This window comes from Leptodactylus fuscus, chromosome 10 (assembly GCF_031893055.1).
Source record: "Leptodactylus fuscus isolate aLepFus1 chromosome 10, aLepFus1.hap2, whole genome shotgun sequence".
Lineage (NCBI taxonomy): Eukaryota > Metazoa > Chordata > Amphibia > Anura > Leptodactylidae > Leptodactylus > Leptodactylus fuscus.
In genome coordinates, this window is record NC_134274.1 from 51294638 (window position 1) to 51318255 (window position 23618).

The window sequence follows — 23618 nt, forward strand, 5'->3', positions numbered from 1 at the left end:
CATCCAAACCAACTTCGACGTGTACGTGGGTGTTCTTTCTCCTTTGGGTTCTCTTGAGATTTTAGTACATACCGGCACTGACAGATTGTTTCTTAGTTGTAGTAAGAATGGCCTCCAAGCCATTTATTGTTGTCTTGTTTATTCTACAGCTTGTTTCTATACTTTAGAGTTGAGAATGATACATTAAATGGATTTTGCAGGATTAGATAAAAAAAGGCGGTTTCACAACTTTCATTAGGTTGTGTGTGGTCCAGCTTTGTTGAATGATAGGGACTGAGCTGAAGTACCACTCCTCCTGTGAATATGTGTTACACTGTTTTTGGGAAAGCAACTATGGTTTTAATGTTAGACACCCTTTTTAATAATATTCAAGGACACTCAGATTTAGTCTTTTTAGTAGAGCATTAAACGTTGGAATGGAAGTCAAATTATGCCACGGTCAGCTATACCTTTTAAGTCTTCATCTTCAGTCGTAGTATTACAGCTCTCAGTTGATCCCTAGAAAAAGAAAGATATACGATTTCTTAGAGCATAATGGACAAATATCATTGCTTTAGATCTCCATGTCATTATATTCTCCAGTGTCATTAATCTTCTCATTAATACTGTTCAGTGATCACAAGGGAAGTTTTCCTCCATTCCCATTAAGGAGAGGTACCCTTACCCATCATACTGCTTGTTAAACTGGCAGGTCTTCGTGTAGCCAGGAGCATGGGTCATTTGTACCCATCTATGAAACGCTATGTGTAGCTACCATGTCCAAGTAAGCTTCAATCTCTTTCTTGGTGAAAGAACTTATAAGAAAATCTGCTCTGAAAATATCTCGGTGTTCAATGGAAGTGACTGATATCTCTGATACATGAGATGATGCATGAAAAATGGGATGGTATAGACAAAATTAGCATCCAATGCTATAAAGTTCTCTCCTTGCAAAGGAAAGTAGAAAAAAATTCCAACTGGACTTGGTGAATGTGGTGAAGGGTCATCATTAAGTAAAGACAAAGGTTTCCAGCAACAACATGCGGTCAAGACTCTACCCACCTGGCCGATGCCTGCGCAAGTCTGAAGCTAATAACTCAATTTTACCCATAAAAATCATGCAACCATTGGCCGTGAAGGATAGACAAGGCATAGACCGTGTGTGGTTGCCCATACCTTTATTCTTTCATACAAATATGGTACATTGCTAAATGCTTTAAAGCTTTTCTTTCCTAATTCAATAATCAACATTATTGGATTCTCTGACCACCGCATGGTCACGAAAAAAAAAAAAGAGTCCCAGGTTTTCCTGCTAAAACCAAGTGGTGGTCACACAAACACAGTGCAGATAAATTATACTTCTCTTCTGTCACATAGACATTAAGAAGTTGAACTACACATGAGGCACTACCACTTCATTCAAATAGGGGGGAATTTAGACTCATATTCTCATAATTACTGGGGTTCTCAGTAGTTGAACCTCCCATCAATCAGATATTTAGCCCCTTATCCCAAAGTTTAATTGGTGGCACAACCCCTAAAAATTCGATAAGTACTAACATTTAGAGATAAGCGACATACTATTCGAAACGGCCGTTTCGAATAGCACGTTCCCATAGGAATGAATGGATGCAACCGGCATGCAGCCAGCGTCCGGCCGCTTAATCCCCTGCACGCTGGCTGCGTCCATTCATTCCTATGGGAGTGTGCTATTCGAAACGGCCATTTCAAATAGTATTCGCTCATCTCTACGTCACATTTGTTAGGAACATATAGACTGGTGAAGAAAATAAAAGAAAAACAAACAATAAGTCAAGGGAATACCTACTTTGATTCCATCTGTTGCATTATGGACAACAGTCGTTTGAGGTTCCTGAAAAGGAGCACAAAGAATAAAGTCAGATAAAACCAGAAAGTGATGGGGATAAACAAATAACATGAAGAAATAGAAAGACTATGGTAAAACACTACTGAGTATAAAAACACAGACTTCACATACAAGAGGACAAAGAAGACTACAATTGGTAGTTAGTTTGAGGATACTAAAAACGTGTGCCCATGTGTGAGAGGGTCGATGTGTACTGCCATTAGAAAAGATGAGGAAAAAAAGCAAGTAGAAAAAAATATAATGGAAAAAAAACCCATCTAGTATTAGATCTGATGGGAAAAAAGTACATTTGAGGCATGAGCATGGATCCCTTATAAATAGGATGTTCTGCATACGGTATACATATAAATGTCTTTATGAACAAATCCACACACAAAACTGTTTTGGTAAGTGTCACAGCCACACAACGCGTGATGTATTCAGATTGTCAAAAACACACTAGTACAAAACCTGCTACAGAGCGGTGATTCAGTTGTGCTGGATTTCATGGGGTATGTTCACAAAGAAACAAAGGCCATGCTACAGTCCACAAGGTAGTGTGGGTATTTAGAGGATGAAAAAAAAAAAGAGTCTTTTAAATAAAAATTTAACAATCAGAAATATAGACCCGTGCAGTCATTTGGGCTATGGACCGAGTCCCATCCGTGGAGGACGATTTATGTGTGAGCTGTATTTCCTGGACAGAACTAGGCCATGTGCATAGGAGCCTCTGCAACATAGTCAGTTATAGAGCAGCAAGCTTCCTAACTACCCTATCGCTACAGGAACGTATAGTATTAGCTAACTTCATTGCTGTAGCGATCGGAGTGGTCAGGAGCTCACCGCTTCATAGCCGACTATGGTGCAGTGACTCCTAAATACACGGCTGAGTTCAGCCCGGGAAATACGACCCACACGCAGACCGTTTTCCAAAGACGAGACACTCAGAGAATTGACATTGAGAAATTTCCATGGCCTTTGTCTCTGTTACTTAAGGTTAATTCTCAATGGGTTATGGGTAAGTGATGGGCCATTATACTGGTATTCATCAATGGAGTAGGTTACAGGTCACTGCAAGGAACATGAGCACATTACCAGGTACCCATAGCCGTCTGAAGCCCTAAACTGGCCCATCTCTGCCCCAGTGGTGTAAAACAAATACACTTTCCATGAAAAATGTTAAAATCAGTGTGAAGCTTTTCAACCAAACATATAAAAATCCAAGGTACAGTTAGTTGTAAACAGTTTGCACAATAACCAATGGAAATGACACACAGTGGCGAGCATGGATGAGGTCAATGGTACTAGTCTGGTGACTGCATGCACACCTTAACAATGAAGGCATGAGGTCCGCCATATTTACAGTGTGGGGAATGCCTTGGTGTGAACTAGATTTGGTGTTTAGAAGTTAATACAATATTTACATGACTCAAGCGGTAATCACCTAAATGTATATCTCCTATTAGACATACAGAATAAAAGCGAAGGATATGTCATTGAGTAGCTGGCATCTCTGTTTCAAGGCATTACTTGGAAAATGCAGTACCAGTTTAGTAAGCCATGACAATGCATTAGGTCTCATGTTAGTGTTTAGCTTACCACCCCTACATCTGATGCAGATGACCACCTGGATCCTTTGTCTGTTCACTGTTCGCTAATATTAGGTTACGGCACTATGACTTCAGACAGTGAAAAGTTTTAGGGGGTTGGATGCTCACATATATACTTTTGCCAATTATTTTGGGATACCAGGAGGCCACTGCCCATTAGCTTTCCACCAGATTATAGGAAAAAAACAAAAAAAGGAACTAACCGTATTACACAAAGAAAACAAACACAACAAGAGCAGAAGTAAAATAAAATGCAAACATGAGTTTTGGATGTCACAGCACAAGCAGCATTCCCACTGCTCACATCCCAGACACCGAAACCCCAAAAATAATAGTAGTAGACGGGGAAGATACCATTGTTGTCTGCAATGGGGGGTTTTCTTTTGCTGGGCTTACTATGCTGTTTTTGTTGTTGGTCTGCGGCTGAGATAGAAAAACAGATGGTTTAGTTCTGCTGGTGGGGTGAATTGGTTTAAGCTGTCAGAAGATAAAGTAAAAAAAAGTTCTGTTTCCTCCTCCTAAAACACATGTACCGGAGAAAACATTGGTTTCTTCTGAAACCAAAGATGATGAAGAAATTTCGCTGTCGGAGGAAATGAAGAGCAATGAGACATAAAACAGTCTGAAAATGTTTAAAAACCATGAAGATCATTTCATTTACTGTTGCAGTTGCTGTAGAACAATGGAAAAATCACAAAAGACACAAGTGACATGAGACGGAAACTCTATTACTTAAGTCAGGTGAGAATGGTAAAATGACAGCGTACAGAAGACTGGTATGGCTGTGATATGAAAGTCATGCTCGCTCGACAGCATGGTCGGTAAAAGCTGCAAAGTCTTCCAACTATGGGCTGGTGTTCTCCAAAAGAGGGGCCACCTTTTACCCATCTGGTTTTTGAGCCACATTTGTAAGTTCATCAAAAGTTAAAAAGGGATTTACAATTGTACACAATGAACAGAACTGGGGGTCCCGGCTTCTGTTATTTCTCTCTATGTAGCACCATTTTGTCTTCAAAAAACCCCAACAGTCCGTGTCTTGAGGTTTTCCCAAAGGAAAATATAGGTGAGACTTACAATACTTAAACTAAAGACCTGCCATGTGTAATGTTAAAGGAAGCCTCAAGACTTGGCCTGGGGGGAGTTCACTTTGCGGAAGACTGATCTAGATTATAAAAAGATTAGTGAAAGAAATTATAACCTTAATAATTAATAATAATAATAATAATAATAATAATAATTAATAATAAAAAAATAGACACATATTTTAGTTGTTTCTGCAAACCATACTCTGCATCAGCTGGCCATACACATTAGATTAAGGTTTGTCAAAACTGACAATTTCAGCGAGACTGGTCAACCATTTTCACGCTAAGTTCACACTAGCATTCAGCTTTCTGTTCTTTGGGTCCACCTGGGGACCCTAACAACAAAATGCTAACCTGCTTAAAAAGTGGCTACCCATGGACCCCAGAGACTATAATGGGGTCCACCAGGTTTCCTCCCAAAAAATGCAGAAAAATGTGGAAAGCAAAGTCCTGCTTGCAGGAATTTACTCTCTGTAATTTTTTTTTTTTTTTTGAGCAGGTTCGGGAACGGAAACCCCAAACAGAATTTAAGCGCTGGTGTGAACCCAGCCTAACGTGTATGAATTTCATCATGCCAGTTTCCGTCTGCCTTTTCCCTTGGAGGCAGCCTATCTCCACTCTACCAATTACAAACACAAGCAGGCATGTATTTGGGGGAGGCCGAAGTAGTGTTGAGCGAGTAGTATTCGATCGAATACCTCGCTCCCATAGAAATGCGTGTAAGCGGCCAAACACCAAGAAGTTAAGCGCATCAAATATTCACTGTGCTTAACCCCTTGGTGTTTGGCCGCTTACACGCATTCCTATGGGAGCGAGGTATTCGATCGAATACTATTCGCTCATCTCTAGTCAGGAGGAATAGCTGTCAGTTCAAGTAGGATTTACTTGGCAGCTATCTAATGCATATGGCCAGTCTTACACCTTGATCTGTAATGTTCTGTATACATAGGTATCCTATGGTGAGCACTACCTATGGCTAATTTTTTGTTGTACATAACCCCTGTTGGGTTTTTGTGAACTTACAAATGTATCTCTTGTTTTTTAATAAATCCAACAATGAGAAAAGAAATGTATTTTCCTATCTGTAGCCCTCCAATGCACTTGAAGGCTGATTTACATATTCGTAAAAGATCATTTTCTCTGCATTGCTTCATTAATTTGTGGTCACATGGGTATGCTTCTGCTTCTATTAAATGGGTTTTACAGCCTTAAATGAATTTCTCAGAATGATAACCTATCCACATGGGGGTGTATAATAATGGCAGAGCAGCAATTCTCTGGAAGCACTGGTATACAGCGGACAGGGCTGAGCACCAGTCTTATTACTAGTAGAGGAGCAGCCGGCATCACTCCACATCCACTACAGCAGTGCCTAGAGGCTGATCTGTGCAGGCTCCGGGTGTCATATCCTCACAGATCAAACTCTGATGTTCGAATGAAAAACGTTTCGGGTCAGATAACCCCTTCATGGCCTCCACAAGACATTATTATTGGATTGAGAAGCATTTTGGACCTGGCAGACTCCTCTTAACACAGTTTGGATGCTTGTAAGTGCAGTGGTTAAATGTCCCTTAGTCTATTTTTAACCAAAACAATGGCTCATCTCCAGATGTCCATGGATTATGAGTCATTGCATATTAGGTTTCCTCACACAGCTCTACTAAGCCGTTTGTCATATCAAAACCAACAGACCTGTTGTTTCAACTAATCTTTTATCGAGAAGTTCAACTTGAAACTTCAGATCCTCAATGCAAAATCTGTCACTGTCCCCTCCCCTACAATGTGCCATTTATCATACTGGTGATCCTCTATGTAGCAGACGGAGGACCTGTTCCTCTCAGACATTGGGTTCCAGAACCAACAAACGCTGTACCTTGGCAACCTTTACACATATAGTACTCCAGTTTTCACCAAGAGGTCTCCTACAGCATAGGCATATTTACTTTGAAGTTCTTATTTCTGTAGGGCCATTACTTGACGGCCATCTTTGGGTTGGTAAAGAGGTTGATTTATGGTCTGGATTTACCAGCCTCAATGCAGCATGTCAAAACTGAACTCGGCATGTCCGTTCAGTTGAGCCACACTGGCTGGTACATGGACCGGCCTGAACATTGCTGCATCTAATGGCCCTTGCTAAGTTTTGTTTGTATCCTTGAAATATGTAAAAAGTGAATGAAAGTGAGGGAGATAGTAAAGGCCATCGTTGGGGGTTTACAGGATGTATTGAGTGACCCTTAGGTAAATAATCTTTCAAGAGTCTTTTCATACAAATCTAAAAATTACAATTATGCAAGAACATAACAGATACAAAGAAATAAAGTGCACTAACATTTATATTTCTAAGATGCAAAAAGTTGCATTTTAATGGTAATAATTACTAAATGATGGAAGATATAGATAACCTCTTATGTAGCACTGAGTAAGGATTTTGCACAAAACATTATTGACTAATCCAACTATCAAGCAATGTCTACTGCTCATACACAGTGGATGTAACCAGGGCCTAGTGTGTAGAAGTCCTTTCCTTTATAGCAAACATACAAGGAAAACGGGAACAGGCATTTTGGGTTATAACATATCCAATACTTTGTTCTTGCATGTAATAAGTAGATGCCAGAGAAGGTCCTCAGTGATTCATTCCCTTCTCCCATTGAAAACATGTATTCTCAGCCAAATCTTATTAGTCCGACAGGTATCTAAAGTGTATGGGGACGAACAGGTTACTGTAAGTTTAGCAGGGATACATCTACTAGTCACCTGAATGTATCAGATTGTAAGATGGCTGCTTAGGAAAGCTAATGAAAAAAACAAAACATAGGACAGATCCCTTTCATGGATGAAGCTACTTAGTAACTCTAAAACAGAGTGCAGAACTGGACCTTATGGAGTGCAAACTACGAGTGGATGGGTATAAAATGCACCAGATTTTCAAAACTGCCATACACAACTCTGAAAATCTGGCGCATGTTAAAATGATTTATGCCTATTCCTTGTTGGTATAACATTTCATTTTTGCATAAGAAAATTATTTTAGAAGTTCATTTATCGGGCACAAACTTAGACACTGTTGGTCGTGCCCACTTTCTGGTTTGGAAATCAGACCTAGCGAGCGTTGTGCTTTATCTGGTTCTTTCCGGTGCAATTATGACAGTAAGCCCGTTTGCCAAAACAGAAGTTAGCAGCGGATCCCATAGACTATAATGGGGTCTGCCGGATGTCTATCAGACCTCCGCTGTCTTCCAGAGAGAAAAGTCCTCCGTAATTTTCATCGAAATCTGCAGCGGAGACTCCGATGCTGATATGAAGCTAGCCTTAGTTTATCTCCAATGTTAGTTTATTGTATATCAGTGTTCAGCCCTAATGTGACTGGTACCTGCAGAATCCTACGTTTATCCATCGAAAGAGTATCACAGGAATCTGTAGATAATCTAATCACATGTGGAATTTGCACATCCAAGCTGATATATTCAGTGTCTAGAATATACATTCATCAGACCATATTAAATAGATATTAAACTACACCTGTCATGCCCTTGCCCAGCCTTTACCAGCATTTCTGATGTCTGCCACACTAGAGATTATTGTGTCTTGCTCTGTAATTTGGAGCTTGTCTCAATGAAGGTATCTTTTACATGATAAAACACTGTAATTTCTATCTGCCGTAGTAGTTATTATTTACAGTCCTTTACAAGTGATGGCTGGGAGACTGACAAAATAATAGTATTTCCTACAGTAATGCACATTTGTTATTAAAAAATAAATGGCCCGTAAAAGTGTTTGCAGCCATTCTGCCACTGACATGACTAGCAGACATCTCTCTATCATTGACTGAAAGAAGATGATAGATGTACGGCACATCTACACAAGCAGCTGCTCCCACAGGTTACTCTACACTGTTTCCATTTAAGTCATCTTGGTAGAGATATGATGATGTTGTTGTTGTTTTTTGTTTTAATTGTAAGGTATAGAGGACATTGGGGGAAAGCTGTAGACTAGAAAATTAAAGGAATACTCCATTCACAATGTTACAATATACCTTGTTCAGGAATTTGTAATGCACTCCTTGTTTTAATCTACTGAACAAGGCCAAAAAAAAAAAAAAAAAAAGCTTAATTTATTTCCTTACTTTGCTGCTGCACTTACATCTTCAATTCCTATCCTACAGTACTGTGACCAGTTAGATAAGAGCTCTGCTGTTCCCACCCTAACTTAGGGCTATGCTGCTGACATCCCCTTCCTGCTATTTAGACATTTTGTGCAGTAAGCTATAGATGGCAAACTTTACACTTTTACCATATATATTACAAAGATTAATGTATTTATACTTACTACACATTTACAAACAGGCAGAAGTATCATATTAACTCCCCGGTGGCACATACCATACATGTACAGCAAATATGGCACGGGCTCAGCTCCAAGCTTACATCTACTGGCAGTGTCCATGGTCAGCGATAATTATGATCATGGACATTTAACCCTTCAGATCTTATGGTTGACCATAACTGCGGCATCTGAGGAGTAAGGCTGGAAGGAGTATTGCTTCCTTTGACTAAGATTGTGGGCTGCTAAATGGTGGTCATGGCAGCCTTACGTCTTGTACGGTATGCCAGGCGTACCATGGCCATATTCTGAATTCTAATCACCTAATACCTCACCTCAAAAATAATTGAGTAATAAGTGATTAAAAAGTCATATGTTCCCCAAAATGGCACCAATAAAAACTATTGTTCGCTTTGCAGTACAAAAACCATATACATTTGGTATTGCTGCAATCATACCGACCCAAAATAAAACATTCATTTTTAGTGTGCAGCATATGCACAAACAAAAAAAAAATGTTGTTGGGTTTGTATTTTTCCCATTGTACCCTACAAATATATATTTTTTTTGCAATTTCCTAATACATTATACGGAACACATGGTAAATGTTGTCCTCAAAAAATACAACTTCAACCACAAAACATAAGACCGTAAAATATAAAAAGTTATGGCTCTTGGAAGATTCAGAGTGTAAAACAAAAACTGAGGAACATAAATTGTCTGTTAAAACAGAGATATGTTCTACACATTAAGGGGAACAAATGTATCTATCTATATAATGTAACAAACTAATCCATAAATGTATATATGCTGCATTAATTCTAGCTAACCCACAGGATGATTTTCACTGTCACCAGGCTTAGATGGTGCGGTGCTGCATGGTGTCTGCCACTCCAGTAGTGCAGTGCCGGTGGGGTGGGGTGGCCCAGAGCTTAGGAGCTTGGTCTAGTGGCAAAGGTGTTGTTGGACCACTGGTCTGCTCCCCCTGTAGGCGCCTCATTGCAGTGGTGGTGATCGCTGTGCAGTGCCGCACCCAATGGAGTAGGAACCCACTATACAGAGGTTGCTATGAAGTGGCTAGTGGTCTTATCCACCTTGATCAATATGTATACTAAGAACCTAATGTTCGTAGATTTTGCTGGAGACCGTTAGATCCATGTATAAGATTGGGATGTGCGGTCCATGTGTTTTTTTTCTCCATAAGTGTGTTAGATGAAGATAGGCTTAGCTAAAAATTGAAAATCTGCATTGTAGACCCCCTTTAAAGCGTAACTAAACTTTCAAACAACTTTTGATTTTCCGGCATTTGTGTCATTAAATAATTTTATAAGACACTTTATTAACAAATTTTGCAGTCGGGAGGAGGGAGTGTCTTCAGGTGGATTCGCGAGGCGACTCCGCCTGAAGAATGAGCATGTCCAATCTTTTTTCTGGGAGCCGGAACAAAATGGGAGCCGTCTTTTTGGTCAGGATTTTGAGGCCGTATTCGCCCGTTAACTCAGCCTTAAACTCCTCTTAGTTGCAATGATTTTTAAATGTTAATTTGTGGCTACTTGAGACACTTGGAACTTTGTAATTGTGTAAGAGAGCTCTAACCTCTAAAATGTATAATTTACACATTGTGGACTTTAGCACCCATTCACTCTGAGGTCCAACTTAACTAAGATCTGCTACAGGCCATTCAAAATGATGGAAAATAAAGTTCAGAGTCTAACTACAAACTGACAATTCGTAGTTGGATTCTTACCGCTAAATTTAAGAACTTTCAGATGTCAGGTAGCAAATCTCAGTAAAGGATGACTTGTGTATTAAATGTTCAGGATCAACTTTTTACCAAATAAAAAAATATCTTAAGGCTAAGACCACATGGTGCTAGTTCACATTGTGCTATCCATTGGTGAAATAGCTGGTAGTTAACCCACTACAAACAAATTAAACAAATTAAGAAAAAAATCTGCACCCGAGGTGTTTTGTGCTGCAGCTTCAACTGCAGATTAGGAAATGCAAAAGTTGAAAAACAGGCTTAACCGCATGGGAAAGCACATGTGAAACTCTCAATACAAACCAACAGATTCTGTGTTTTTTGCTATGGGAGGGTCTGCTATGGGATGTGAGTTTGCAGCATGCCACCTTAGCCTCATGTAGTTTTCTAAGACTTTGAGATTGATTAAAAATCCGTAAGATAGGTCAAGGATCAGCAACCTTCAGCACTCTAGCTGTTGTGAAACTACATCTCCAAGAATGCTCCAGTCACTTCTGTCTGGGAAGGGCAATTTCACAGCAGTTAAGTTTCTAAGGTTGCAGATATCAGTGATATGTTAGTAATATCAGATTAGTGGGGGGTCTGATACCCATAACCCTTGACTTGAGTCTCAGGTCAGTAATGTTACGGTCACTGCTCATATGGTCATACTGCAGCTCAGCCCTATTCAAATATGAATGGAATTAATTTGCAATATCAAGAACCGTCACTATACAACATATGGAGCCATGTGTGGTATGCACAGCACATCTAAGCATTGTGACAGCAGATCGGCAAAGGTGCGGGGTGTTCAACCCCCATAATCTAATATTGATGATGAATCCTAAAGTTAGGTCATCAATATCATAGTCATGGAAACCCCTCTAATTAAAGTATTTGTTTGCCTAATTAGTTTTGCAAATGGCACCTATGGCTAGAAACACACATAGACATGGTCCTCAGACTGCCTGTGAATGACTACAGTTTTACAGGTAAAAGTACACGGACATTAATATGTGATAAAACCTGCAGGCCTTGGCTGCTACATGCGTATCTATTCTAAATAAAGAACAAATCTAGCAATTATTTAATTTGATTGTTTGGAATTGGTCTGCCCAATCACAAAGAACCAGTTTTAGACATTGTTTGCTCAAATGCTGGTGCGGCTTCGCTTTCCACCATACCACCACACTAAACCGTGATCATTACATTGTATTCATTCTGAATGGTATCTAAGGTTTAGAGTTATTTCTAAAGTGTCGAATGAAATGAACAGGGACTACAGACTTCAAAGCAAGGACTGGACCAGAGTTTTGTAAAATTGAAATCAGAAATGCAGCTTGTTGGCTGCAAAAGCATGCACTAAATGGTGATGAACGTGACCAGAACATGCATGGAATAAAGATGAAGAGGTGAGCAATGCAGTGATGCGTGGCAGCCGAGGATAGGTGCTCACCATTAAATGCACACTGGAGCTTGACTTCCTTTTCTAGACAGACCAGAGGAGGGAATAGAGTAAGAGAGAAAGAGAGACAGAAAGAAGCAGATAAAGAAAGAAAAAGGGAGCATGATAATAAAAAAGAACAAACAACGGTAAACCACGTTAGTGAGGCAAAAGAGTGGAGGAGCCAGTCCCAGAAGAGAGCAGGAAAACAAGCAACCAATCAAATAAATAGAATACAAACACGAGACAGACATACAGAAGCGAGAGAAACTAACATCTAACCCACAGGAGAAAGACGGCCTACATATATGTGATACTGCTGCTACCAGTGGGAATCCACTATAGAAGATCCCATGTCCAAGGTGACCAGACTGAGTCAGACTGTACGACTGGCCTTTTTGGTTTATAAAGTTGTACTTTTATTTTTTGCATAAGGCCTCATGCACATGACAGTACAGTAACAGCTTTGTTCTAAGAGAAATCTTTGGGGCCATATCGTATATCTCTATATGCTTCTGATAGGATTCCGAGAGGTTTTTTTCTTCCCTATTCCAAAACCTTAGAGAATAATAATCCTGCTATGTTCCACTGGATGCCATACTACCAAGATATACTTTGTTGGGAGGAATAATCCATATACAGATATTATTCCCTCAAAGACACAGGGGCACAGTGAACCACCATACTTGGCACACAGGACTGGGACTCAAACATTTCTCAAATATACATCTGGATGTCGTGTTCTGGTTATTTTACTCTGAGCAACTAAAGCACGCTTCTCTCTCAGGAAAGAGCAATCCTAAATTAATAGTGATACAGAGATGCCATTTGATGAAAACTGTACGGTAGACCATGAAGGATGTAGTCATTGTGTGTGAACTATAACAAGGTTACCTTTCTAAATTGTCTGCTAGCACAGATAAAGAACAGGCCAAGTGACCTCTAGAATGAGTGACATTATTTGGCATTTGTTCAATTTTAGTAGTGCAGCTTTCTTGGTACATATGATGGATCTACATGAATATCTGCTGGAGTTCACATCACATCACCAAAGCACGTCTATGGGGTGCAAAGCTGTTTGCTTAGTGTGTCCATAATATGGTAGAGCTCAGCTCCGGTCACTACACAGAGTTAACTGCTTATTGCCATCCTGCCATTGTATTTGCAGCTTGAAACTACAGCAAGTACAGGTATAACATAGCAGTTATCAGTACCCTGTATGCAGTTACTATGGCTTGACCATGATCATCAAAGTACTGAATTCTACGATTGTTACATGTACAGTAAGAATACAAGGGAATTTACAGTATACCATATATATATATATATATATATATATATATATATAGGCATTTCATTGTCTATGTTCATAGCTATACATGTAAGCTCAAACTCATATTACAAAGCAGTTCAGTTTGCAGCCTGCATGTTACAGAGCAGAAGGAATAGACTGATTCATAGGTTTCCAGGAAAAGACTGAGTAGACTTAGTAGTTTATTGATCTTAAAGGGGCTCTATCATTGGAAAAATTCAATTTTAACTAAGCACATATTAGCATAGCCTTTAGAAAGGCTATTCCACACCTACCTTTTGTATGTAAATTGCCTCAGTAGTGTTTGAATAAGTCCCTTTTTATTTATATGCTAATTAGCTTCTTCATGCACAGGAAGTTGTCAGCCAGCTCTCCTCTCCCTGCTGTGTATACAGTGCAGGCTGCTGTGTGTGAGAGCAGGGAGGAGGAGTCAGTAGCAATGTGTTGTATATTCAGGAGACAGTGCACCAGGAGACTTCTGGGGTGCACGGAGAAGGCTCATTAGCATATGAATAAAAACAGTCTCAATTTACATACAAAAGGTACATTTGGAATAGCCTTTCTAAAGCCTATGCAAGGATGTGATTAGTTAAAAATGACTTTTTCCAATCATAGAGCCCCTTTAAGTCCTGCACATTTAGGGTTTAGGAGTCCAGTGAACAACCTTTCTCCACAATAGACAATTGTGTCAATCACTCAGCAGGAGCGCCCACTGGACTCTTAAGCCCAGAACATGCAGGGATCTAGCTCAATATATTACAAGTTCTACGTGAATCTTTTCCACAAAACTATACAATGCTCCTCCTAGGTACAATATTAATTGGTCCCTGGATGACCACTGTAAGCGGTTACTATTGTAATTTAAAGGGGTTGTCCAGATTTTTTTTTTTGGTTTTATAGCCTAACCTTCAATGGAATCTGAACTGCAGTTTAGGCACTGGGCCACTAGGGACCATCCAGCCCCATATTATGTACTGGATGGTCACTGGAAGTGCCTGAATACAGATGGATGGTCTGGGGTCAGGTGTTAGCCCCCCTATTGATTATATATTTAGCCCATAACTCAAAATGGAAATCCAGTAATTGATTCTAAAAGTCAGAAAAATATGAAAAAATGAAGATTAAAGAAAATCCATTAGTTAACTGATAAAGCCTTACACACGGATGTCAGGGAGAGCTGTATATCAGTATATATCAGGAGATATATATCAGAGGCCTAAAAAGTATAAACAGTGTATCTGAAAAATAAAATGGAACACAGTGTATACCAATCTGTTCCATAACATGCCACCTATAGACTGGACTGTATGTTCAATGTCAGATTCCCTTTCTTGTTGTACTGAATTCCACTACATTTAAGATGTGCAAATGAAACATTGGATGAATATGGGTTTGCACAGTAATGTCTCTAAAGGTTGCAAGAAATTTACAGTAATTCAAGAAAATGTTAATCCATGTGATGAGCGGATCATTTACCCTCATAGGAACGGATTTGTAAATGCTAAAGACAAACGTGTTGGATTCTGTAGCTTGTCAAATCTAATGCGGCATATTGCAAATGTCTTATGTAACATCTTCCAGATACAATTACAGGGGCAGCAGTTTCTGCTCTCGTTGCTGAGACCTTTTCAGCTGTTTCTTGTACTCTCCATCTTTAATTTGCGTCATCAAGCTATTGTTGTTATGGCAACAGACAAGACACTACTCGCTGGGAGACACAAAGTGTTGCCTTTGAATATGAATAACGGCTTCAAGATATGGATTTGCAAACCCGAGATGTGGGAAATATGTTCTTACATACAACTTGCAAAGCCTAGGGAACTGATAACTATACAAAATGCAATATCATTTCAGAAGTAGTTCTAAAATCCTGCTGAACAAACCAATGTGAACCTTGGTTTATTATCCAAAAAAATAAGAGTGTGAGTGGCACTAGAATTAATAGGCGGAAATCTTAAAGTCTTGAAGCAGCCCCTTACCCAGATGATCACAGAGCGGCTGGCTTCTGGTTTAAATGGATCCTATCATTAAAACAAATTTTTTTGTCCCTAACACATAGGAATAGCCTTAAGAAAGGCTATTCTTCTCCTACCTTTAGATGTCTTCTCCGTGCCGCCGTTCGGTATAAATCCCGGTTTTTGTGAGTTCTCTCGCAGCACTGGGGGCGGTCCCCAGCGCTCAAACAGTACTGGGGGCGTCCCCAATGCTGCGAGAGAACTCTCCAGCGCCGTCTCCATCTTCTTCAGGAACGTCCTCTTCACGTGTCTTCTTCCGGCGGTGGCTTCAAACTTCTAGGCCTCGGGCAGCCGACTGCGCTTACCCGCCAGCCACAAGAAAATGGGCGCTTACAATACTGTGTAAGCGGACATTTTCTTGTGGCCAGCAGGCATGCACAGTCGGCTTTGTCCTAGGCCTAGAAGTTTGAAGCCACCGCCAGAATAAGACGCGAAGAGAGCCTATTCCTGAAGAAGATGGAGTCGGCGCAGGACAGATCTCTTGCAGCGTTGCGGACGCCCCCAGTGCTGTTTGAGCGCTGGGGTCCGCCCCCAGTGCTGCGAGAGAACTCTTTTACATACCGACGAAAACCGGGAGTTATACCGAACGGCGGCGCAGAGAAAACATCAAAATACAGGAGAAGAGTAAAATTCTGGACGCTTTTTCTACGTGTTAGGGACAAAAAATTTAGTTTGAATGATAGGATCCCTTTAATGCAATACATAAACAGACACATGTATTACAGGGAAGTCCTAAACCTCACACCCACCTCTCTGAACCCGATATACCACAAGGTGATTGTTGAGTTTGATATTTTTTTTTTTTACACCAATATAAAATTTTTGGATATTAATGTGAAGTTTCATCACAACACATATTTTCATTTTAGAGAAATCTTAAACATTGTGACTGTGTTTCCCCAGATCAGATCTTTAAAAGACAACTAAAGATTTTTATTGTATAGTTTTTACCCAGAATTTCTCTTCTATAAAGAATGCGTCTCTATTAGCTCTTCAGTGCATTGAAGAGTCCCAACCATTACCAGATATTCCCGTTATATTATTTTGGCCCTCCCTAGGTGTCTTCCTTTAACTTCCTTAGCTCTGTAGTTGACATAAAAGTACCAATAATTTACATCAAACTACACACACTTCAATGTAGTCAAATGTAGATAGCAAGCGTTCTTTCCCTAGGGCCCCCTATGGTTACAGGCCTACTGTGACATATACCGTATTTTTCCGACTATAAGACGCACTGGACTAAAAGACACCCCTAGGAAAATAGGGGGAAAAAAATTTGAAGCAAAAAATGGGAAAATATTTAATATATGGGAGTTGTAGTTTTGCAACAGCTGCAAGGCCACACTGACAGGTGACCCTGCAGCTGTACGGTGATGCATAGAGCATTTTTTTTACAGGGCCAAATGTACTTTTTAGTTATACCATTTTGGGGAATGTCTATTGCTTAGATCACATTTTATTTAAATCAGAGGCAAAATGGTGAAAAAAACACGGCGGTTTGGCACATTTGATTTTGACGTTCACTGTACAGGAAAACTATTAGTGAGCGTTCACTCTACCGTCGGTGTCCGACAGCTAGTGTCCGTGCAAAATCTTGTGCAGACATTAGCATCGGACACTAGCTGTGTCCGTGATATTTTACACTTGGGGGGATATTTTACACTTTGGGGGGAAGGGGGGTTCCGTTTTTATGCCTGCAATTAGAATGTATTCTGATTGCGGGTATTAGCTTCGGGCCTCCGCGGATAGCGGAAGCCCGGTTGCTATGGCAGCCACTCTGCAGCAGAGCGGCCACCAATAAAGACCCAGCATCCGTTGGAATAGAAAGGCGGGTGCCAGGGAAGGTTAGACGCCGGCACAGGTGCCAGGGCCTGCGACATCGCTACGCTCCTGCCCTGCAGGAGGTCAGCAGTGGCAGGAGCGATGCTGCTATTCTGCTCCTCCGCCCCCTCCAGTCCGTATTAGGACTATAAGACGCACCCTTATTTTCCCCCAAAATATGGGGGGGGGGGGGGAAATGCATCTTATAGTCCAAAAAATACGGTAGTTATTTGATTCAAAAAGGCCAAACAAAGGAAGAGAAAACCTAAAAAATATTTTAAACATTTAGTTAATGGAAAAAGTATTTCTTCCATTTATCTAAAAACAAATCTATTTGTAAAGTCACCAGCATTGTGTCTGCAGAATCTCCCCATTTGATTGTAAAGCTGTCCCTACAGGTTAGATTAACCTTGGCCACACCTGCTGCAGTGGCTGACCATCTAATGTGTATGAGACATCCTGACATCTGACGCCTGGATCCACGAATGGATTTTAACATGCCCAACCCTATAGTCCTTAGGAAAGATAAGCAACTGAATGTCGTATTGTCTGGCAATTGCTTATTCCCCTATCCCCATTCAGAACACATACACACTTATCTGTGACCTGCGCGCAAATGTATGGAAAGGTTGGGAGAAATCGTTATCGGCCAAAAAACCTACAAGACGTGTATGGCCACCTTTTCATAAATACTTGGGTACCAAAAGTTACTAGCTTTCAACACTCTAGGTGATTGTAGGGTTATAGGTTGGACTTGATGAACTGATGTCTTCATCCAACCTCATCTACTATGTAACTATGATGGAAACAGCAGCCACATACATGACAACTATCACAATGGATTTATGCCTTTTGACAAAAGAATAAATATAAGGAAACGGACATAGAAAAATGATGATATCCTTTTACACAGTCGCTAAATATAGGTTAGTTGAATGAAAAAAATTGTCAATTGTGCAGTGTTCAGATGTGTTTCTTACCAGCACAATTTTTTTTCATGTTCCCATAGTAGAAAATTTGTCGATTAAACGCCACCCTTTCAGGTTTTTCACTACCCTTAAGCAATTAAAAATTGTCACACAATCATGTGACGCACAAGCCCCACCCAGCAGAACGTGGCACCTGGAAATGATGCATCATGGGATGTAACCAAATATAACAAATGTATACATTTCCACATGAAGATGCCATCAATAACTTTGATGATTGGAGTTTTACTTTAAAAAACTTCTGGAAAAAATAAAATTACACAATTTTTAAAAAACATTATTTTCCTAAATTAATGTATTAGAATCCGTCCTGAATATCATATTAGTAAGAGAGATTTACTGGATTATCAAAATGCCTCAACTTCTACATGGTATTCCTATCCAGGCAATACCCTAAGACACCACTAAACAGCAGAACCGGAAGCGTTGACAAATAGAAAGTAGAAGACAAGTAGCTACAGGGTTGATGTCACACGTACCATGGAATAAGAATGAAAATAGAGCCTAAGTAAAGAGGAAATAGGTGCTATGCATGTAAATACACATACAGGAAAAATCAGCAGGCAGAAAATGAAAATATTAGAGTTGATTTATACAAAGTAACTGAAGGCAATAATCTCTATTTTGAAGTATCATATTGATTCGAGAGAACATATAGCATCAAGACTCAACGTATCTCTATGATATAGCCGAACAAAGAACTCCACTGTGAGATGCACACAGACCGATATTTCTACGCTTTTGTGTAATCTGAGAGGGACACGTAATGTGACAGCTTACCTTTACGCCATCTGACTTCTTGTTTAATAGGCTTTTGGCAGCTGAAAAAAAATGGAAACTTCAAGATTAAAATGCAATATAGCTAAATTTTCTGATAAAGAAATTTATGTCAATAGTAATTCTCCAAAAGTTGCCGATACTGGATGTAGTAGCACTGCAGACTATACCAAAATGACAAAATGTTACTCACATCTGCCTCCCATATTCCACTGTTAGAGGCATCTTGAAAACCGACTGACATTTGGTATACTTACTGTGTAATACATTGTGACCTTAAAGAAAATATACCCACACAAATACAGAAAAACAACTTAAAAATGGACATGTAAACTTATGATTATAGTGCAGAAATTACAATGGCTCCCGGAGAGGAATCTGTCAAGAGAAACATTCCAAAGGAAATCCTGCGACTTCTATTCCCATGGATACTGATAATCATTAGATTGTAAAAATACATAAAAAGACACACAGCAAAAGCCTAACAAGATAAAAGCAAGCCTTGTATCATTATACATTTATCATACACTTTACACCAGGGGTGCCCAATACGTCGATCGCGATCTACTGGTAGATCGCAAAGGACGTATGGGTCGATCGTGGGATGCAGGGATCCCCGGTGTCTGCTTGTTCACAGTGCAGGCTAAGAGACATCTCCGGACAATGGCAGGTGGGGCTGCCGCAGCCCCAGCCTGCCAGTGTCCAGAGATAACTCTCAGCCTGCGCTATGAAGAAGCAGACAGCAGGTATCCCTGGGCAGCCACAGAACGCCGCTGTCTCCTGCTGTCATGATCCGCCCGCCCCGCCCACAAGCCCGCCCGGTCCCGCCCTAGTAGATCTTTTGCCTTGGTCAGCTAATAAAGTAGCTCACACACTGAAAAAGTATGAGCACCCCTGCTTTACACCATTCTCAGGCCTAAAATGTATGATGGTGTAACTTGTGGTGCATTTTGGCTGTAGTTGTGCCAAAATTCTTAATTTTTATTCAGTAGATGTGTAATGGGTGGGCTTCACAGCCCAAAAGATTTAACATTATTTGTGCCAAAAAAGTTATAAAAAAAAAAAAATCTGAACTCTAGAAAGTGTAAGAGGATTCCACAGGGCCAAGTTCAAGCCTAGGCAGGATTGAACTTGGAAATTTAAAAACAATTTCTGAAGGCTGCATAATTATGTACAAAAGGACACTGGGAATAGAATTTTTTTTTTGGGGGGGGAGGAGAAGGTTCTTATCCGTTCACAGAGTGTCTTTTATGGCTGTCTGAGTTCAGTGATTTCTGTAGAATGCCATGAACCTATGTGACAGATTCATCCCTTCCTCCAGTGTTTGAAGCAGGGTCATCAGCTTGTACTCATAAATCTGTCGCTCTTTCCTTGATATAAAATTACCTCTTAAAACCAAAATTTTCATGTCATTGGTGATATTATGATCTTCATTGCAGAAATGTTTTGGCATGGGAAGGTCCATTCTTTGTTCTCTAATTGTATAGCGATTAGAGATGAGCGAACAGTGTTCTATCGAACTCATGTTCGATCGGATATTAGGCTGTTCGGCATGTTCGAATCGAATCGAACACCGCGTGGTAAAGTGCGCCATTACTCGATTCCCCTCCCACCTTCCCTGGCGCCTTTTTTGCTCCAATAACAGCGCAGGGTAGGTGGGACAGGAACTACGACACCGGTGACGTTGAAAAAAGTAGGCAAAACCCATTGGCTGCCGAAAACATGTGACCTCTAATTTAAAAGAACAGCGCCGCCCAGCTTCGCGTCATTCTGAGCTTGCAATTCACCGAGGACGGAGGTTTCCGTCCAGCTAGCTAGGGCTTAGATTCTGGGTAGGCAGGGACAGGCTAGGATAGGAAGGAGAAGACAACCAACAGCTCTTGTAAGAGCTAAATTCCAGGGAGAAGCTTGTCAGTGTAACGTGGCACTGACGGGCTCAATCGCCGCAACCCAGCTTTCCCAGGATCCTGAATGGAATACACTGTCAGTGTATTCCCGTATACCCGATATATACCCCGATACCCGTTCCAACGGTGTGCCCCCCCACCTTCACCCCAGAAATACCCTGCAAGTCCCCTAGCAATAGAATTGGGGCTATATACACCCACAATTTTTACTACTGGTATACAGTGCCATTGTCTGACTGGGAATTCAAAGAATATATTGGGAATACAAATACCCTCATTTCTTGCTACTGCCATATAGTGCCAGTTTCTGACTGGTAATTCAAAGAATATATTGGGGTTACGTGCACCCACAATTTTTACTACTGGTATACAGTGCCATTGTCTGACTGGGAATTCAAAGAATATATTGGGAATACAAATACCCTCATTTCTTGCTACTGCCATATAGTGCCAGTGTCTGACTGGGAATTCAAAGAATATATTGGGGTTACGTGCACCCACAATTTTTACTACTGGTATACAGTGCCATTGTCTGACTGGGAATTCAAAGAATATATTGGGAATACAAATACCCTCATTTCTTGCTACTGCCATATAGTGCCAGTGTCTGACTGGGAATTCAAAGAATATATTGGGGTTACGTGCACCCACAATTTTTACTACTGGTATACAGTGCCATTGTCTGACTGGGAATTCAAAGAGTATATTGGGAATACAAATACCCTCATTTCTTGCTACTGCCATATAGTGCCAGTGTCTGACTGGTAATTCAAAGAATATATTGGGGTTACGTGCACCCACAATTTTTACTACTGGTATACAGTGCCATTGTCTGACTGGGAATTCAAAGAATATATTGGGGTTATAAATACCCTCATTTCTTGCTACTGCCATATAGTGCCAGTTTCTGACTGGTAATTCAAAGAATATATTGGGGTTACGTGCACCCACAATTTTTACTACTGGTATACAGTGCCATTGTCTGACTGGGAATTCAAAGAATATATTGGGAATACAAATACCCTCATTTCTTGCTACTGCCATATAGTGCCAGTTTCTGACTGGGAATTCAAAGAATATATTGGGGTTACGTGCACCCACAATTTTTACTACTGGTATACAGTGCCATTGTCTGACTGGGAATTCAAAGAATATATTGGGGTTATAAATACCCTCATTTCTTGCTACTGCCATATAGTGCCAGTTTCTGACTGGTAATTCAAAGAATATATTGGGGTTACGTGCACCCACAATTTTTACTACTGGTATACAGTGCCATTGTCTGACTGGGAATTCAAAGAGTATATTGGGAATACAAATACCCTCATTTCTTGCTACTGCCATATAGTGCCAGTTTCTGACTGGGAATTCAAAGAATATATTGGGGTTACGTGCACCCACAATTTTTACTACTGGTATACAGTGCCATTGTCTGACTGGGAATTCAAAGAATATATTGGGGTTATAAATACCCTCATTTCTTGCTACTGCCATATAGTGCCAGTTTCTGACTGGTAATTCAAAGAATATATTGGGGTTACGTGCACCCACAATTTTTACTACTGGTATACAGTGCCATTGTCTGACTGGGAATTCAAAGAATATATTGGGAATACAAATACCCTCATTTCTTGCTACTGCCATATAGTGCCAGTTTCTGACTGGGAATTCAAAGAATATATTGGGGTTACGTGCACCCACAATTTTTACTACTGGTATACAGTGCCATTGTCTGACTGGGAATTCAAAGAATATATTGGGGTTATAAATACCCTCATTTCTTGCTACTGCCATATAGTGCCAGTTTCTGACTGGTAATTCAAAGAATATATTGGGGTTACGTGCACCCACAATTTTTACTACTGGTATACAGTGCCATTGTCTGACTGGGAATTCAAAGAGTATATTGGGAATACAAATACCCTCATTTCTTGCTACTGCCATATAGTGCCAGTTTCTGACTGGGAATTCAAAGAATATATTGGGGTTACGTGCACCCACAATTTTTACTACTGGTATACAGTGCCATTGTCTGACTGGGAATTCAAAGAATATATTGGGGTTATAAATACCCTCATTTCTTGCTACTGCCATATAGTGCCAGTTTCTGACTGGTAATTCAAAGAATATATTGGGGTTACGTGCACCCACAATTTTTACTACTGGTATACAGTGCCATTGTCTGACTGGGAATTCAAAGAATATATTGGGAATACAAATACCCTCATTTCTTGCTACTGCCATATAGTGCCAGTTTCTGACTGGGAATTCAAAGAATATATTGGGGTTACGTGCACCCACAATTTTTACTACTGGTATACAGTGCCATTGTCTGACTGGGAATTCAAAGAGTATATTGGGAATACAAATACCCTCATTTCTTGCTACTGCCATATAGTGCCAGTTTCTGACTGGTAATTCAAAGAATATATTGGGGTTACGTGCACCCACAATTTTTACTACTGGTATACAGTGCCATTGTCTGACTGGGAATTCAAAGAGTATATTGGGAATACAAATACCCTCATTTCTTGCTACTGCCATATAGTGCCAGTGTCTGACTGGGAATTCAAAGAATATATTGGGGTTACGTGCACCCACAATTTTTACTACTGGTATACAGTGCCATTGTCTGACTGGGAATTCAAAGAATATATTGGGGTTATAAATACCCTCATTTCTTGCTACTGCCATATAGTGCCAGTTTCTGACTGGTAATTCAAAGAATATATTGGGGTTACGTGCACC

The 23618-nt window shown here is 40.2% G+C and overlaps 1 protein-coding gene across 24 annotated transcripts in view; it reads right to left on the reverse strand.

Moving 5' to 3' along the window:
• Positions 1 to 23618, reverse strand: part of CAMK2G (calcium/calmodulin dependent protein kinase II gamma) — a 230739-nt gene that overhangs the window by 26723 nt on the left and 180398 nt on the right. For 6 of the 24 annotated variants that reach the window (XM_075258052.1, XM_075258050.1, XM_075258057.1 and 3 more), the window contains 5 exons: positions 18967 to 19007; positions 12062 to 12094; positions 3811 to 3879; positions 1808 to 1852; positions 450 to 498 (listed from right to left, as the gene is read on the reverse strand). In XM_075258052.1, the coding sequence (XP_075114153.1) occupies positions 450 to 498; positions 1808 to 1852; positions 3811 to 3879; positions 12062 to 12094; positions 18967 to 19007 (237 nt within the window). The remainder of the gene's footprint in view (positions 1 to 449; positions 499 to 1807; positions 1853 to 3810; positions 3880 to 12061; positions 12095 to 18966; positions 19008 to 23618) is intronic. The other 18 variants (XM_075258058.1, XM_075258054.1, XM_075258064.1 and 15 more) reach the window with 3 other exon arrangements.